At 38.8% G+C, this 18,585-nt stretch overlaps 1 protein-coding gene across 1 annotated transcript in view; it reads right to left on the reverse strand.

The window, feature by feature from the left end:
* Arhgap6 (Rho GTPase activating protein 6) overlaps positions 1 to 18,585 on the reverse strand; it is a 94,501-nt gene that overhangs the window by 16,283 nt on the left and 59,633 nt on the right. Inside the window, exon 9 of the mRNA XM_059250726.1 lies at positions 14,184 to 14,363. Coding sequence (XP_059106709.1) covers positions 14,184 to 14,363 — 180 coding nt within the window. The remainder of the gene's footprint in view (positions 1 to 14,183; positions 14,364 to 18,585) is intronic.

Consider the following 18,585-nt stretch of genomic DNA (forward strand, 5'->3'; position numbering starts at 1 on the left):
GAATGGTGTTCATAATTTGTATTCAAATGAGGACACTTTCTAGAGTCCATATTTTGAATTATGTTGAGTGAATGGGCATAAATTATGATTGTCTGGAGATGTTCTGGAACATACAATTAGCTGATTTAAGTGCTCATGTCCTTGAGGCACACTCCTTAAATTTTAAGTCCACTATTTTAGTTGTGAGACTCTTTTTTTTTTTTTTTTTTTTTTTTTTTTTTTTTTTTTTTTTAAAGATTTATTTATTTATTATGTATACAGTGTTCTGTCTGCACATATCCCTGCAGGCCAGAAGAGGGCACCAGATTTCACTACAGATGGTTGTGAGCCACCATGTGGTTGCTGGGAATTGAACTCAGGACCTTTGGAAGAGCAGTCAGTGCTCTTAACCTCTGAGCCATCTCTCCAGCCCCTAGTTGTGAGACTCTTAACACGGTACATTAAGAAGGATTTGTTGCCGGGCGGTGGTGGCGCACGCCTTTAATCCCAGCACTTGGGAGGCAGAGGCAGGCGAATCTCTGTGAGTTCGAGGCCAGCCTGGGCTACCAAGTGAGTTCCAGGAAAAGGCGCAAAGCTACACAGAGAAACCCTGTCTCGAAAAACCAAAAAAAAAAAAAAAAAAAAAAAAAGAAGAAGGATTTGTTGGTCTCAGTTTCCCCATCTGTAAATTGGGAATAACAGTAATAACACAAAGAGTTGCTAAGGTGAATAAATGACTCATTTTGTTGTTGTTGCTTTTTGGTTTTTCAAGACAGAGTTCCTCTGTGTAACAGTTCTGGCTGTCCTGGAACTTGCTTTGTAGACCAGACTGGTCCCAAACTCACAGAGATCTGCCTGCCTCTGCCTCCTGAGTGCTAGGATTAAAGGTGTGTGCCACCACTGCCCAGCTTAAATGACTCATTTTGTGTTGAGAATTTGCAACAGTACCTGGTGATAAACACTCCCCCAAAAACCCAAAACAAAACAAAACAAAAATGATGCTGATACCTCTCTGCACAGGCTATGATGATTCAATGTCTATCCTTCTTCATTTCTTATGTCCAAATTCTACTAGATTTTTCTCGCTTCATAATTCCATGGGCACTAACAGGGACATTATACATGAGTACTTTACTTCTCCCAGTCTAATCCATAATTCATTCAAAGATAGTCTTAAGTCAGTCATGCAGAAATGTTCCCTGGGAGAAGATTGAACCCAGCTCTGACAGTTTTCTACTCCATAGTCCCTGCTAGCTCAAGCAAAAGCAATGCAGAGTGCTGGGAGAAAATAAATTTTCTCACACGTAAGTTCCAAGAGAAGAGTTTTCAAAACCACAGAGACAAGTCTTCTGAGAATAAGTGGTTGGTGGAAGAATTTGCCTTCTGCCTCTTGCAGTACTCAATTGTTCTTGAGTTTGAGAAGCTGGAAACAATCTTATTAACAAAAACGGGCGTGAGAAAGCAAGAGACCGCCTTTCTTCTCTCGTAAATGTGTTCCTCCTACTTCATCCCAAATCTTCATGAATGACATCAGCAAATTCTAGCCACATAGCTCCAAATATGCAAGGTGAATGCAAGCCTATGTCCTGTCTACTTCCAGTTCTAGCTGGGAGGTCAGCTTGACTTCCTCTGTTTGGTACTTCTTCCCTTTCCTTCCATTCCAACTGCAGTGTCTGAAGTTCAAGCCGTCATTACTCCTTTGTAGAGCTCATATGTTAGCCATTAGCACCCTCCATTCCCCTCTTCTTAGAAAAGTTCTATCCTAACTCTTCTCTGCAGAACCGGTTATTCTCCAAACCTTGGCTCAAGAGTGAAGTGGACCTTAATTGAAGTTGACTAATCATTCCATTCCCAGAGCAGCACATCTGCCTGGGAAACAGGCAAGTGGCTCTACTAGAGTGGACCCAAAACCGTGATACTGTCTGAAAGGCTTAAGAGAGAGACCTGAGACAGATCCTATAACCACATATAGCCTGAGCAGTCCACTGACACTTTGAACAAATAATGGCAGGGGCGGTAGATAGATCTTGATAGCATTTGAGTTCTGGGTTAAGCTATACACAAAGTCACACTCAACTTTCAACTATCCAGTCATCTGAACCCTCAAATTCCTTAAACTAGTTTGTGTTTGTAGAGGAAAAGGAATATATACACTTGGTGGCCCTTTGATGTGGTAGCTCACTAACTTGAATCCTATTTCCTTAAAATACGCATCAAAATTCTCTACATGGTTGGAAGATGTTCACTCAAAACTCTTTTTATCCCCACAGATGAAGCCACATCTTGCTTGCTTTCCTCAGCATGTAGTTCCCATCTTCTCCTCTAGAAATGGTTCAGATATCCTTATTCTAGCACCACTGTTTCTCTTTCTGGCATTCTCCTGGGTCCATTCTTTTCATTCATTACATTGATATTTGGTCAGTGCTTACAGAATATCAGGAAAGGAATTTAGGGATTCAGCTACAAACCAGACAGACATGAATACTTGTATTTGTGGATATGGCAACAAATATAGGAAGACAGGCATTTAAAAAATACACAAGGAAAGCATAATGTGAGTCCTATAGAGAACAGCAAACAAGGTGAGAAGAAATGCTGAAGGAGATGCAGTATTAAATGGGACAATCATGTCATGGGAAAATGACATTTGAGAAAAAAGTCAAAGTTAGAGAATATCACACCAGGAAGAAGGAAGAAATTAATGTCAAAAATCTTGAGTCCAGAACAGTGAGAGTCTAGCAAGAGTGTAAGAGAGTGAAGAAGTGAGTGGTAGGAGGGAAGCAGGTAGCCAGGGCCAGATCTTATAGAGTCCTATGGATCATGATTCAGACTTCTGTTCTTGTTCAAAGTGAGTAGGGAGGCATTAGAGATCTTGAGCTGATGACTAACACTTTTTTTTTTTGAGACAGGGTTTCTCTGTGTAGTTTTGGTGCCTGTCCTGGATCTCACTCTGTAGACCAGGCTGGCCTCAAACTCACAGAGATCCGCCTGGCTCTGCCTCCCAAGTGCTGGGATTAAAGCTGTGCACCAACACCACCCAGACTAACACAATTGTTATCCCTCCGGCTTCTCAGTGGAGAGTATATCGAAAAAAAAAAAACACTAACAGGGCAACTTATGGGTTCCAACTATAAACGGTGGTGTTGAAGCAGGACAGCAAGATGATGGGAAATGTTTGATCTCAAATACAGTGAAGACATTGGTGACAATTTAAGTTAATTTGTTAGAAAGAGAGGAAGAGTACCAGAGGCAGAAAGAGAAAAGATGGTTTTAACTATTGTTGCTTGGGTAATGAGGATGGAGAAGCTATTGATTGACTTTGAGATGCGAATGGAAGAGAAGGCTGGGTGAAGTTCAGGAGTTAGGCTTTGATATGATAATGTTGACAGGTCTGTGAGACATCCAAGTGGAAGTATCTAGTACACAGCCAGAAATGAGGACTTGGAATTCAGTTTATAGGTCCAGGCTGGGCATAGAAATGTGGAAGACACATATAGATAGCATTTAAAGCTCTATGATAAAAACAATGATCCAAGAATTAATAGGGAAAGAGAAGAAAAAGTGTGGAAATTTTAGAATGACAGATTGCATTCTCTTATTATATTAGATAAATTAAGCAATTAAAAACCCATCATTTTAACTGCATGACCATAATCAAATAGACATACATAATTACATCTATTTTTTAAAGCAATATATAAATATATAAAAGAGAAATAGTTTTATTTATTGCATTTTTATATATTCAGTTATTTAATGTGTGTGGGCATACATGTGGAGATCAGAGGACAAGTTGTGAGAGTTGGTTGCCTTCTTTCACTATGTGGCTAATGAGATTTGTGTTATAAGCAGCTTTACTCATTGAGACATCCTGTTGGCCCTAAGACAGAGACTGGACATTGCGGTATATATCTGTAATCCTGGTGCTTGGGAGGCTGAGGCAGAAGGCATAAATATGAGGCCAAAATGTGGGCTACGGAGTAAGACCCTTTGTCAAAGAAGCAAGGGATGGGGAAATTCAATTGAAGAGTGCTTGCTTTGCAAGGGTAAGGTCCTAAGTTTGATTCCCAGCACTGAAAAAAAGTTGAGCAAAGCAAAAATAATATAAGCCAAAAATGTATATCTTGAATTAATTTTTTTATTATTATTATTTTTAATTTTATAATTTAATTTAATTTTACATATCAGCCATAAATTCCCCTGTCCTCCCTCCTCCCGCCCCCCATTAATTTTTATAAAAAACATCTAGGGGCAAATTAGGAAAATGCTTGCATATTCATATAGTTAATTTGATTTTAAAATTTGTTATGCTTAGATATGTAATACAAGTTTTGCTCCAAGCACCAAACTGTTCCCACTGAAAACTAAACAAGAGTGCATGTCCTTTGGAGTGATACAAGTACTGCAGTCCTAATTCCATGGCACTACATGGTTTATCTAATGATAAATTATCAATGTGGAGAATCAGAATAACTTGCATTATTACAATGGGTTGCAGGAAGTGTCATTGTTTAAAAGATAAGTTGCTGTAATTTGGTTGAACTATTCTGCATTTTTAAGTTTTTACTCATTCAACTAGGCTTGACTGCCAAGAAATTAAAATTGTTGAGGGTTATTTTATGTAGTATATGTGACTTTTACTTGGTAACAAATGCACATAAAATGGGCCAGGGCTATGAATCTATATATAATTTCTTTGTGAAGATTCCATGACAGCATTTGGGCTTGGAGAAATGATTTATATATACCAACAATGATATAGTTAAGAATGTGGCTCCACAACTAAAAGGAATATTCTCTTATGTATTCTGACAACATTCTCCTATGTATTCTGCAGAACTAACTTGTACACAGAATTTATTAACTACATTATTTCCTTTAAATGCCATATTTGCTACAGAGTGATTTAAAGAATCTTCTAGAATTCATATGATAATACCACATTTTTGTTCCTCAGAAAAAAATGGATCTAGTGGGGAAAAGAGGTAAGGAGGTAGAAATGATGTACTGAACTGATTTTCAAATATTCACATCACAAGCTACAACTAGCCTTCTTTCCAGAGAATCCTCATTTTCTATATTACCTTTCATTAGCTATTATTTAGTAAAATATTTAAACTACAGGCTCAATTCAATCGGATAAACATTAATTTGTTATTAATTTAGGGACTCAATAGGGAATCAAAAGCCCAGTAAATAAACTAACAGGCAGCAGCAGCCTAAAAGGACAGTGTGATACCCAGCCTCCCCACTCTTGGAAAGGTACACACAAGTCAGTGCCATTTTCTACCAATTTATTTACTGGGCTTTAGTTTATCTATTATGTCCCTAAATTAATAGCAAACTAACATTCATTCAAGCTAGTCACTTCTGCCCATTTGCACGGGGGTGGAGTTGCTGTCTAAGAAGTATCTGACTCCACAGCACTTGAGGTCTAGTTCTGGCTGTGCTGCTTATAATTAAGGCAAACTGGGGCATGTCAACCATCTTCCTTAGGATCCTGTGCTTGCATCTGCAACTCTGGCATGCTCACCATACTTATCCTGTTTTCCTTTAGGAACACGTTATCACAAAGGCTAACACATCTGAAAACACCATATTCATTGAAAGGAAGGCTAGTAGTGAAAAGGTTTCATTAGAAATACATGAAATAAGCTAAGCACTATATGAAAAGGTACATGCTGATATCATGAAAAAGAGTAACATTTGTTCTGACATTGTCTTTCACTGTCGTGTGTGTGTGTGTGTGTGTGTGTGTGTGTGTGTGTGTGTGTGTGTGTGTGTATGCCAGAGGACCATCTCGAGTAATTCCTTAGGAGCTGTCTACTTTGTTTTGTGAGACAGGATTTCTAATTGTCCTGGAGTTCGTTAAGCAGGCTAAGCTGGCTGGTCAGAAAACCCCAAGGGTTTTCCTGTCTCTGTCTCCCTAGCTCTCTAATTACAAATGTGTGTTTGCACTTGACCTTTTGTTCTTTAACATGGTTTCTAAGGATTGATCTCATGTACCTTATGCTCACACTATAAATACTTTACTGATTGAGCAATCTCATCAGCTCCTACCTCTTTAGTTTTGACTAACAACTATGAATTTGTCTGTGTTTTTACACTGGTCCACATAGAAGAATCCCTCTCTTATCTCCTTAACTAAGTTAGGAGACTTTCGTGGAACTTTTACAATTCCAGTCTGTAACCCACAGCCCCACAATGGCAGTGATCTTGAAGTATGTACTTGTATTCTCCCCAATACGTTGCTCCTCTTCCATCAGACAATGTCTTAGTTAGTAGACAATGTCTACTACTGTAGTAAAACCACATAAACAACATAACCAAATTCAATACGGGCAGGAATACAACTCTCAGGTCATAGTCATCACTGAGGGAAGTTAAGGCAGTGATTCATGGTAGGAACCTAGAGGCAGGAACTGAAGCAAAAGGCATGGAGGAGTGCTGCTTACTGACTTCTTCAGTCAGCTTTCTTGTATAACTCAGGCCCACCTGCCCAGGAATGGTACTGTTCCCAGTGGACTGAGCCCTCTCAGATCAATTGTTAACTAAGACAATGACCCACAGGCCATCCCACAGGCCAATTTTGTGGGGACATTTACTCAATGAGGTTTCTTTTTTGCAAGTGACTCTAACATGTTTCAAGTTAACCAAAACTAGCCAGGACAGACGTCAAAACTTTCTGCCGGGACATCCTGAGAAGGTGGGTCTCATGATGGCAGGGATTGTCTCAGATATAGACTTGTCCTGAGGCAGGCTCTGTTGGTTACTCTTGCTTAGCATTAGGGAAAGATCAGGTGTGCAATCCTGACTAAGCTCCCCAAAGCACCAGGTCTGGGAAAGGTTTTCCTTTATATTGAAAAGTGATACACAAGAAAAAAATGTTTGTCTTCATCAAACAATTCTATATGTTGAAATGAAAACAAAAACAAAAACAAAAACCAACCAAACAAAAAACCAACTAGTCCAAAGTTGGTTTACTTAATTCATTGTTTGCCATCAAAATCTCAATTGGATTTTAGTCAAGGATTTGGTAATTTTAGACATTTTCTAGGGGTACCATTTATGGTTGTGTTTATCTGGAGACTCAACTCCTTAGATTTTAATGTGTTCTCTCAAAGCATAATGTTATTCCAAAAATCAAAAGAACTTTGTACTCCCTTGCTCCAGAGAAAGAAATGTAAACACCACACATATGAAGGAATAAAACTGTCACAATTAAAATCTACCCTATCAAATTAAAAATGAAACTTTGAATGATTGCCTAGAGCATAACTGCTATGAGGTAGTTTATTCCATAAACCACCAAGAGAGAAAAAATGGTACAAGTTTTCTCCATAACAAACCATTAGGTGCTCCCTGAACAGCAGTTCCCAGGACCCAGCCCTTCCATCTATGTCAGTGGGCGTTCCACAGCAATCCACCACTTTGTACTTGACCAAAAAGAATGCTTTGGCATTTCAAATTCTCAACACTCCCCAGCAAAAGTAAATGCCACTGGAAATCATGATGCTACATTTCAGATAACACGCTGAAAGGAATCACTTCGGCTGTTAAGGATTGTAAAAGCTCAAACAAGGACAAAATCAACCTGAAACCTTTTTGTGGCTCTGTCGTGACAGGAGGTTCATTATTTTGGGAGGCTCTGGGTGTATGTGGAGGTTCAAGAGGAATTCAATTTGGTAAATATTTCTTTGATTTTTATTTTTTAAGACAGGTTCTCAGGCTCTATGTAACTTAGACTGGCCTGAAACTCACCATGTAGCCCAAGGTGGCCTCAAACTCACAGGAATCATCCTGATGCAGTCTCCTGAATACTTGTATTAAAAGTATGATCCACAATGCCCTGACTTCAGTGAGTATTTCTTGAAGTTTTTTTGGGAATAATCGAAGAACTTTAGTGAACAAATACAGTGGAAGATCCAAAGGGTTTCTTTGAGAATGACTTAAGCAAGAAAAGAAAAAAAAAAGAAAAAGAAAAAGAAAAAAGAAAAGAAAGAAAGAAAAATGAGCAGTGCTTCATGGCAACAGGTGAAACAGCTCAGGAGCAGTGTCCTTTTGCTCTTTCCCACCTGTATACGATCCCAATGGAAAGGTGTTGTGCCATTGCAGACAAGGACAGGCGAGCAAAACACCAGCAGGAACTTAGACTAGCTGTTGGCTTCAACATTAAGTTGGGAAGATGCTTTAACTAGTTTAGAGGTATGGAAATTGTTAAAGGTCTCCTGACTCGCCACTGTCTCTTTCTTTGTCCACAATTGGCCTCCCTATAAGAGATACTGCATCCAAGTACCTCTGTGACTTTTTCCCCGTGGGGAGGCATTGTGCTTTAGAAATAAGCTACTTAGGCATGGCCTTGCTTGGGCACACAAACTTGTCTTACTCCTCACAGGTGGCCATATCTAGAGAAGCTGATGTTGTGCATAGTGCCAAGCTTAACCTGTGGCACATAAACAGTGGTTGTTTTTTACTCTATTAACATAAAAATGAAAAGTATATCCAATTAGAGGAATACATTCCTCAGGGTGGTTTCTTGTTTGATGACTTGAATGACTGCTTGACCCTCTTTGAACGGCATACAAAAGAGATTCTAAAGAAATGGAATCCACACTGGGGAATGAAGAGAACACAAAGCAAAATTTGGCTCCCAGCTGAGCTTGTGGAAATCTCACCATAGCTTCTGATCTTTATTAATTTTTTAAATTTATTTTGCATATTGACCACAGTTTCCCCTCCCTCCTCTCCTTCCCTTCTATCCCTTCACCTCCCATCTAGCCCCATATCCATCCCTCCTCCATCTCCATTCAGAAAGCTGAACTTTTTCTTAAAAGTAAATTATTTTTCATACAATATATTTCAAAAAATATGGATCACTTCATAAATTTCCATGTCTTCTGACCTTTGCTGCCCTTAGTGGATCTCCAGCTCGGGCTGACAATCAATGCAATGAGAATGTGCTTCCTTTCCACATCTCCACCGCACTCAGGGGTTCTCCACTACCTTCAAATGGTGTCTTCTCTTCCTTGCCCTTTCCGAAAAAGCCATGCTATGGAACATGCTATATCATCCCTTAGCACAAGCTGACAGCTTTCTCTACTCCACTCTGAAACTCTCATTAATTCCAAGGGTAAGGGGTTATTTTCCCACCATCACTCACAGAAGAGACAGCTTGCAGACCAATTAGCACCTCAATGATTTCCACAGTGAATGCTTTGTACTTGGGAGACCAATCTACAAACAAATGATTCTTACCTTCTATTTCTGGTGTTTTCAGAAAGTGCCAGTTTATGTCAACCAGTTTTAAAATAGTTGTTGACAGAAATGGAGGGTCATGATTTAGAAGTATGGGAATTGTAGAGGTATAGGCACTGAACCAAAACAGCAACAAAAATACATTTTTTTTTCTGGCAGTATAGAGCCACACTATTCAAGACATAATTACTGAACGTTATCTTCTGCCAAGTACTTTCTAGATGCTGTGGGTGTCAGTGTGTAAAACAACCTAAAATCTCTCTTTTCATCGGGTGCAATAGTGCATGCCTTCATTCTTAGCACTGGAAAGGATGACACAGAAGGAATGTGAGCTTAAGGCTAGCCCAGAGTATATAGGGATGCCATGTCTCAACAAGCAAACAAAACCCACTGACATTATAAGATTTGTATTCTATTTGGTTTCAATGATCATAATAAATAAGTTAATCATGGAATGAGTTAAAGGTTATCAGTGCTATGGAAAGAAAAAAAAAGAAGAGTGGGGAAGGGACTAGGAACATGTGCACATGCTAGCTGATGACAGTATCATTCATAATGGCCAGGGTGGGCTTTTTTTCCAAGGCAGCACCTGAATGTGTTTGATAAACCAGGTACCATATTACTCGAGCTTCATGACAGCAGCAGTTTGATTTTTGTGCACAGTATATGTCAGTCTTATGCTATATACCTTTTCTAAATGACATGTGCTACATGGTATTTCTAAGTTTCAAAACAGTCATATAAAGCAGATCCTTTAATCTCATTTTTTTTACAGAAGAAAACTAGGGCTTAGAGAAGATAAACATAGGGTCATAGGTCATATTACAAATAAATGGCTTGGAGGGGATCAGGATTTTGATAACTAATTCCAAAGCTCATGGTCTTTCCACCCAATCTGTGTTTCCCAACATGTGGTTTCCCTAGGCATGACAGGAATCTAGTTAAAGCTCCTAAAGGGATTCAATAAAAAGTGCTGATTGCTGGGCCCTGTGCTATTCAGTTCAATCTTCTGGAGAGTAACCTAGGAATCTGAATGTCTAACAAGTTTCCTTGCAAACTCTGCTGCACAGTGAAGCTTGAGAACTATGATTATCATCTTTTGCCTTGGTCTTTTTGAGGAGGCTGAGATAGAGTCTTAAACTGTAGCCCAGGCCAACCTGGAATTCACTCTGTAACTCAGGCTGGCCTCCGCTACCTGAGATTGTTTTACCTCAGTCTCCTAAGTAGTTGGATTGTAAACATAAGCTTCTATATCACAATTACCTTTGCCTATGACCATGAAGGTTGTCATCAGGATCTATTTCCAGTTCAAGGACTTCCAAACAAATGCCTAAACTGACTCCTTAAAAAAAATAACAACAACCAGTTCTCATGGTTGAGGGGATAGAATCCAAGACCTCATACAAACAGGGTAAGAACTGTATCACTTAGATATAGCCCCAGATTTTAGTCTTGTTCTTGAATCATGTTATCCTCTGAATTTAGGTGCCTCTTGAATACTGGGCCAAAGCCAGGTTCTTTCTTGCCTTTTCCTATTTTTCATTAACTCAGATTATGGTCACAGAGGAGACGGTCTCAACATTAGAAAATGAAGGACATTAAGAACAATGTTTAGATCATTGCCAGGCTTCTTGGGATTTCTAGATCCTTTCCACCAGTTCTTCTGTGGAATGACTGCTTTCAGGGTGCTTTGTGCTTTTAAGGAAAAGCTCACAGCCATTGCTGCTAATAAGTCTTCATGTGTAGAGTTTGTCAGTGGTAGCAGTTTATCCCTTTTCCAGCTCATAAACCTTCCTAGGGACTATGAAGAGACACAGTGGCTAACTACCTTTAGTCAGCTGGCAGGTTCTGTCATTTGAAGCATCTGAAAAATGAAAATACTAAACAAACTTTTACACACACAGATGAATTCTTATCCACCCATAGGCATGCTCTCTCATGATATTTGGTATAACAGAAAAGATTTGGAAAGGCCAAGCATGCCAAGAGAATAAAAAATTGTGATGAACTTAATTTTTTATATGCTTTTAAGAAACATAAAAGAAGAAGTCATTTCTGGAGCACTCAGCCACACAGATGTCAGACCTAAAAAGGATCTTGGATAGCATTCATTTAAGACTATTCCATGATAACTAAAGAAATAAAAATCAAAGATGAGGTCATGTAACTAACATAGCAGAGACAGACTGTAGTCAAGTTTTCTGGTTCTACTTTATTTTTACAGACCCTGGTTTAGGATCTTTGTCTTTCTTTCCTTCAATTTCTTCCACTGTTCCTTTCTTTTTCAGTATAGTTCCCACACTCCATCTAAGGAGATCAGACATGAGTACACCGATAGTTAACTTACGTTGTTAAGAAAAGTGTATTTAATTCTTGCATGCCCAAACTTTCCCCACATGTAGGAGTCAGGACTTGAGAGACAAAAATCATACATCACACAGCTACTGTCAAGTCACTCCTGAATCTAACCAATGTTTATCTTGTCTCTACCATACCATTGGCACCGCAGTAATAAATGCATCGACCAGAAAATTTTATATTTTGGTGAGGAGGAACACAACCGAAAAGAAAAATTAGCAAAATTTTCTATTAGTAGTCGTTACTTCTAAGGAGAAAAAGAACAGAGTGTGAATATGAAGTCAGGGTGTGGTGTGGTGTGGTGTGGTGTGGTTGTTGTTGTTGTTGTGGTGGTGGTGGTGGTGGTGGTGGTGTGTGTGTGTGTGTGTGTGTGTGTGTTGTTTTGCTGGTAGTAGTAGAAGTCATAGCAGGAATAGCAGAGTGAGGGTGGAGGCATTAGATTTTAGACAAAGTCATCAAGATGGACTTCTTTAAGAAACACAAACCATAACTTGTGCACATAAATATTTGTTAATGCCCAAGAGAATCTCAACATCAATCCCTGCAGAGAGTGATAAAAATAAAGTCAGGTTTGGAAACCATCACAAGAGACGGAATACTGATGTTTTGCTGCTGTCCTAACTGTTCCAGGTGGCAGGAAGTAGAGAGAAGAGGGATGACATAATTACAATGACCTCCGCCTTTCAAGGAGATCAGGAAGCATTTTGTTAGTATCTGAGGTGAAAAGAAATTCCTGATGGTTTGTGGTTTCATATAAAGGAAAACTTTGCTTAGAATACAGAATTTAGAGAATAGGATTAAGATTGATGAGAGATATTATTTTGTTAAAAAGTCCAGAGAACATGAAGTAATGCCAAGACAACTTGGCAAGATGATATGTGACTTAAAACTTGATGAAAATATTGAAAAGTTCAGACATTTGATTCATCCAAATATGTAATTAATTATGAGGATTTGGACTAAAGTGTGAAATTTATATAGTTGATGACTAATTCAACATTTTTGAGTTTTCCATGTGCAGCACAGGGACAATGCTTCAGAAACACAATGGGGAGCAAGATGCCACTGCTATTCACTGTGGTAAATGCATTTCCTCTTCCATTTGGGCATCTAGCCAGAGTACAACTCCCAGCCTCCCTTGCAGTTAAATATGATCTGTGGGTAAGTTCTGGCCAATAGAATTCGGTGCATATAATGGACACTCTTTTTAGATATACAGTAAAAGCCTAGGGATAACAGAATCTTACAGTACATGGATCTGAGGTTCTGAAGTCACCACCTATGAGGCAGTCTGCCAAATATCTGATAAAACATTATGATACTTGTGTTTCTAGTGTTAAAATACAGAAATTAAAGGCAGCCCGTGTTGTCAAACTAATATAATTATTAATTAACACTTGGTCAGATATTTACAGTCTGTATAACTCTTTCTCATAGCAAATGATTCTGGTCATAACCTTAAGAACTAGGTAATTTTTTTCACTTTACATAAGTCAAATTCATGCTTATGGGGTATTGAATTACTTGATCACAATAATATAGGTAAGATGCATGAAGAAGCTATTCCAAATCATTGACATTTGAATATCCAAAATAAATTCATGTAGGACAAGCACGGCAATATACTATAAAGAATTTGATAAGTGTAGAAAACTATGAAGGATATTCAGAACAGGTAGCTGGCATTCTAGGTTGAAGGAGCCACAGAAGGCCCCAGTGGAATAGGCAATTTATTGCATTTAAAAATGATAAGAGAAACAGCAAAAGAAACATGGGGAACATTCCTGTAAAAATTGACATGCAATCTGAGAGGAGACCAGAAATAGAAGAAAAGAAAATTGGCATTTGTTCTAATGTTTCAAGGGAAGTTTGAGCAAGCAATGCAGTTTTATGAAGAAAAACAGGAACTGGTAATTCAATACAAATCAAAAAAATATTTACTGAGTGCCTACCAGATGAAGGACCTTCCAAAAGTGTACGAAGGATACAGAGAAGCGATAACAAGGACACAGTCCTTGCTTTAAATGCATTTATAATCTACTAGAGGAAATGGCCATGCATGACTACAGCACAATGCTGAGCAAGATAAACATAAATAAGAATGGTAATGGGCTTCAGGAGATAGATAAGTGGCATGGGAAACGACAAGGGAAGGGCATGGGACAGAAAGGTGAAATTTTATACAGGAGGTGTAATGTAAAGATTGACCTTGGAGAAACCATGTCACCATTGTTGGTTAATGAACATGTGAATTCACAAAGATAATAAAACTCCAAAAAGAGGTGTTTTATTAATATTTTGAGCAAGAACTACTGCTCCATGGGTAACTAAATCCTCACATGTGATTATTATTTAAGGGACAACAAAATGAAGTTTATATTTCTGATATGATGGTTAAACATGGAAACAAACTTTTGTAGTGACACCAGAGTAATGGAAATTTCTATTTGAGCAAAACTGTCTGACTGCCAATGAGTTCACTCATGACTAGAACAGCAAACCAGAAGGTGGCAAATTTAAGTTTCATTATACTGCCAGAGGCAACCAACAAGAAAATCACTGAGATGTGTGACCACTGAAGGGCCACTTACCATGAACAGGGCTTCATAGTTTTCAATCATCTTCTGTACCACAGCTATGATGGCTGTGCTCTCTTCAGCTCTGGCTGAGCTCTGGACAGAATATTCTTTGTCTGATGACTTCTGTTTGTGGAGCAGGTTGGGCCCAAATATAGTGGCCAAGTTCAGAGATGTCATTTTGTTCCCAGTGACCTATGTTAGAAAAAAACCCACAAAGACTATCTTATGTTGCTTTTTTAATTGCTGGATGTTCAATAAGCCATGAAATATTTTCATTAGTAATTTTTCCTTGCATGGAAAACATCACCTTTGTCAGAATCTAAGAGGACATGGTAATATGCCTTTGCTTCATATTTTGAATTCAAGATCAAAATTCAGTGATCATCTCAATAGTGCATGGAATAAAATGTTGCAATTCTGAAGTGTTTATTGTCAAACTCTTACTATTCAACATCTCCAAACCATTTGTGCTTAAAAAACATTGATGCTCAGTAATCCATCTATCAATGTGTCTCTTCATCTGTCCCTTTACCCATTAATCCATAACATCTCCACTGATCCATCCACTCAGCATATTACTACCCTAAGCTTGACATTTTTCATGGGTCAAGATTATTTTTAACATTTCCAACAACAATCATCACAGCATAGTCATTATTTTAAAGGGCTCCCATTCTAGGAAGGAAATACACTTCTCATTCCCAGGTAGTGAGTACAAAAAAATAAGATCTTATCAACTCCAAAGACTCCAGAATTTGGAGATAGTAATATTGACAAAAAAAAAATCAAGAAAGAAGGAAATCATTACTTCTGATGAAAAGCAGAGTCTCTGGGTAAGGAACATTTTCACACTGGAGCAAAAGCACAAGGAACATATGTGGGACATCAGAGCAAGAGGATTTTATATGGAGAAGGGAGGATTTGCCTGTTTTAAAGAGCAATCTATGGCCCCAGAAACAGCAGTGATGTGACAACACATGGGACATGGTACCACAGTCTAGGTTTCAGGAGCTAGCTCCTGAACTACAACAGAAGAAATAAGGGTAAAGTATAGTTTGCAATTGTCATGTAGATTGTCAATGTACAGAATGAGGATGTCATACTGGGGGTGAGGATTTTTTGTTTAAATAAAAGTAACAGAAACCGATTGAGAACTGGTGAGGAGTATAGAGGGTTTAGGTGGGGTCCTTCAGACTTAAACACCCTGAAGGAGCAGCTGATAAAACAGACCAAGAAGGACATTTGGAGAATAGAAGAAACATGTGCTGGGAAGGAATGCTAGGGGAGTTTCAAGTGTGTGATCCCCTGTGACAGATGTTCACCACGACATTCTATTCATTCCCCTCTGGATTGGACTGGAGGGTGGTTCTGATGGTCTAGAGCAGAGCCTTTGCAGGGTTGCAGCAGGCAGTGAGAACAGTGAGTGCAGATGCTTCTTGGAACACTCTCACAAGCAGGGACAAAAAGGAAAGACAGTGGGTAGGCAGGGCGTGGCACTATCAGGAAGCACATAATGAAGGCAGCAAAGTACTCTTTAGGTGAAAATATTAAAAAAAGACACACGCACATGTTCAATATGTTAATAAATAGAAGCATAGGCACACATGTAGAAAGAAAACAGCTTTCATCTACCACTCCCCAGTTCCATTTGTCCAAATGCTTTTTGTCTCTATCTTTTGTTTTGTTTTGTTTTGTTTTGTTTTTGAGGCAGGGTTTCTCTGTCCTGGAACTCACTCTGTAGACCAGGCTGGCCTTGAACTCACAGAGATCTGCCTGCCTCTGCCTCCTGAGAGCAAGGATTAAAGGAGTGTTCCACTACCGCTCAGCTCAAATTCTTTAAGTGCCTGTTTGCACAGAAACCTGTGTTACAGTTTTTTCTCCTGAAAGCTAGGGTCTCACTCCATATCCTACTTTGTAACTTGTTTGTTGTCTCTTACCAACATGTTGCGTTCATCTCCCAATTTCAAACATTTCTTCACTTTTTTTGGTCGTTAGCAGCAAATGGCATAAACTGATGATCATGATTTGCTTTAAGCACAGCCAAATGATATGCATTTGTGCCATTTTCAGTCTTCTGTTGCTATAAATAATGTACAGAAATATCTACACAAAGGCATTTTATGTGCTTGGCTGAGCACTGTCTTGGGAGTCATTTCTCCAAGTTAAATTGTTATAATAAGGACTATGAGCATTTCTAAAAGCTCAGTAATCGTTTTACTTACTTGCCTTTTTCACATGGGAAGGAAAGTCTGGCTAAATATTTCTAATCCAGTGTCTCTCTATCATGGCAGTAGTGAAATTTGTAGCAGACTATTCTTTGCTGCATGGACTGTCCCATGCAGGGTAGGATATTAAGTGGCCTTAGATCTTTAAAGTCTAGTAGCACCCCTTCACATCCAGTTGTGCCAACTACAGGTGTTTCCACATGGGGCTCTGTGTACCTTGTAGGGCAAAATTTTCCACAGTGAGAGCTATTGGTCTGTGTGAACTTTGATTTCTCTTGTTAACATTAGCCAAGAATGCGGAGGGCTGTCCAGGTAAAAGTTATACCCCCAGCCCAAGGAAGATGCACACTATCGTTGAGACAGTATGCGGTGGTCTCACATAGGACTCAGGAATCTTCGCAGAACGGCCAAGTTGAAGGCTTTTACCATGTGAAGCTCAGAACTGGTGGGAGATTTGTCCTGCAAGCTCACTACGGAAACTCGGGTGTTTTTTTTTGTTGTTGTTGTTGTTAAAGGAGGAGACTATTTTCAGATAAACAAGTCACCACCAAAGGAAAGTAGTATTCCGTATGGTAAAATTTCCTAATATAAGGAGACAGTGCATTGTCTGTGGGACCTTTAGTTACTCGGTCTTTGTTTTATTTTGTTGACATGAAGCTCTGTAAGTTTTTATTCTATTTTTCAATCCTCTTCCTGGAAATTCATGGTTAAGGAGAAAATAAAATATGTGTCATTTTCCAATTCTTCCTTTCAGAACTTGGAGGCATCTGGAAAGCTTCCCCAGCCCCCTTTAAAGTAAAATTGGAGTTTTCTCCTTTTTTTTTTTTTTTCAAGCATGAAGAAACCAAAGATTTTGTTTTCACTTAAAAGAATGTTTAGTACAAGGACAATCCAGAGCTCTGTTTCCGCTCTCTCCTTCTCTGGTTGCTATTCTGGGAATGCAATACTATCCGTCTGTAAGATTGCACATGAATTCCAGCTGCAGCCCAAGCTGCTGCACTTTGTTCCCATTTTATGTTTTGTTTTGCTGTTTATTAAATTTTGAAGAAGTCTTGTTCCTGGACATCTCCTACCTTTGTTCTCCATGTTTTAATATATACACATATGGACTTTAATTAGTTAGTTAGTTAGTTAGTTAGTTAAAGTATATACGGTCTGTCTAGGTAACAGAAGCGCTCAAAACCAGGCCATTACTGCATGATTTAGTTAGTCAGCCAATTCCAGGAAATCTTCTATCTTCACTAAGTAAGCATCCCAGATAATTTCTAAGCACTGTATAAATAGCATGTATTAAAAGTCCAGAGTTTCCAGACATCAACTAGGGGCTTTCCAAAGACTTTTCCAATTCTTTCTCTAGATAAGCTTATGTGGAAAGCAGCTGCCCCCATGGTCATTTTATAGATAGAGGGGCAAGAAGGCCCAGAGCCAGGAGGAGGTAGAACAGTGAGTAGGAAGTGAAGCCATACAGCTGTGCTGGTGCCAGCCTTTTGTACATTTCATTATATGGGTATATTTCCTCCTGTTTGCCCTTGGTTGGCAGGCCTTATAAGAGCACGGGGAGATGGGAAAATGAGCTTTAAAGTAAGGCTTGAGGAGGCTGAGGCAAGGGAGGCAGAATCTTTACCATATCTAACTTACCATATCTTAGAATCAAGTACCTCCTCAAAGATCAGAAAGCATGGCTCCACATTGGGTCTTTGGTGCTTATTATATAGTTCCTTTGAGAGTTGATGGCATGAAACAAATGCCTAGTCACACCATATTTTCTGCGCAACGTCAGCAGAGTCTTAAACTCTGAAAAACCACCCTCAGGAGGTTTGGGTTATATTCTTATTATAATCTTTTTTTTGTTGTTGTTAAAAAAGAGGAAATGGAATGTTTCTTAAACCTGGAAATTTCTTTTTTTCTCTAAGTAGCAAAGCAAATAGCAAGCTAAAATAGAACACAACAAAATTAACATAAGACAAAAAAATTCAATAAGATACCACAATTTCCCCCAAAACACCACCAATGGGTTGACCTCAACATATACATATATTTTTCTGATATATCTTCATGATCTTATCAATGAAGAGTGCACTGAGTTTTAAGCACATATTAGAAAGGACATGATGTTTTCACTTTGCAGATGAGAAAGTGTAGGCCTTTCCTGGCCCTGACTCTGCTTTGCCTTCTCTTCCTCTTTCAAA

Source organism: Peromyscus eremicus, chromosome X (genome assembly GCF_949786415.1).
Source record: "Peromyscus eremicus chromosome X, PerEre_H2_v1, whole genome shotgun sequence".
Lineage (NCBI taxonomy): Eukaryota > Metazoa > Chordata > Mammalia > Rodentia > Cricetidae > Peromyscus > Peromyscus eremicus.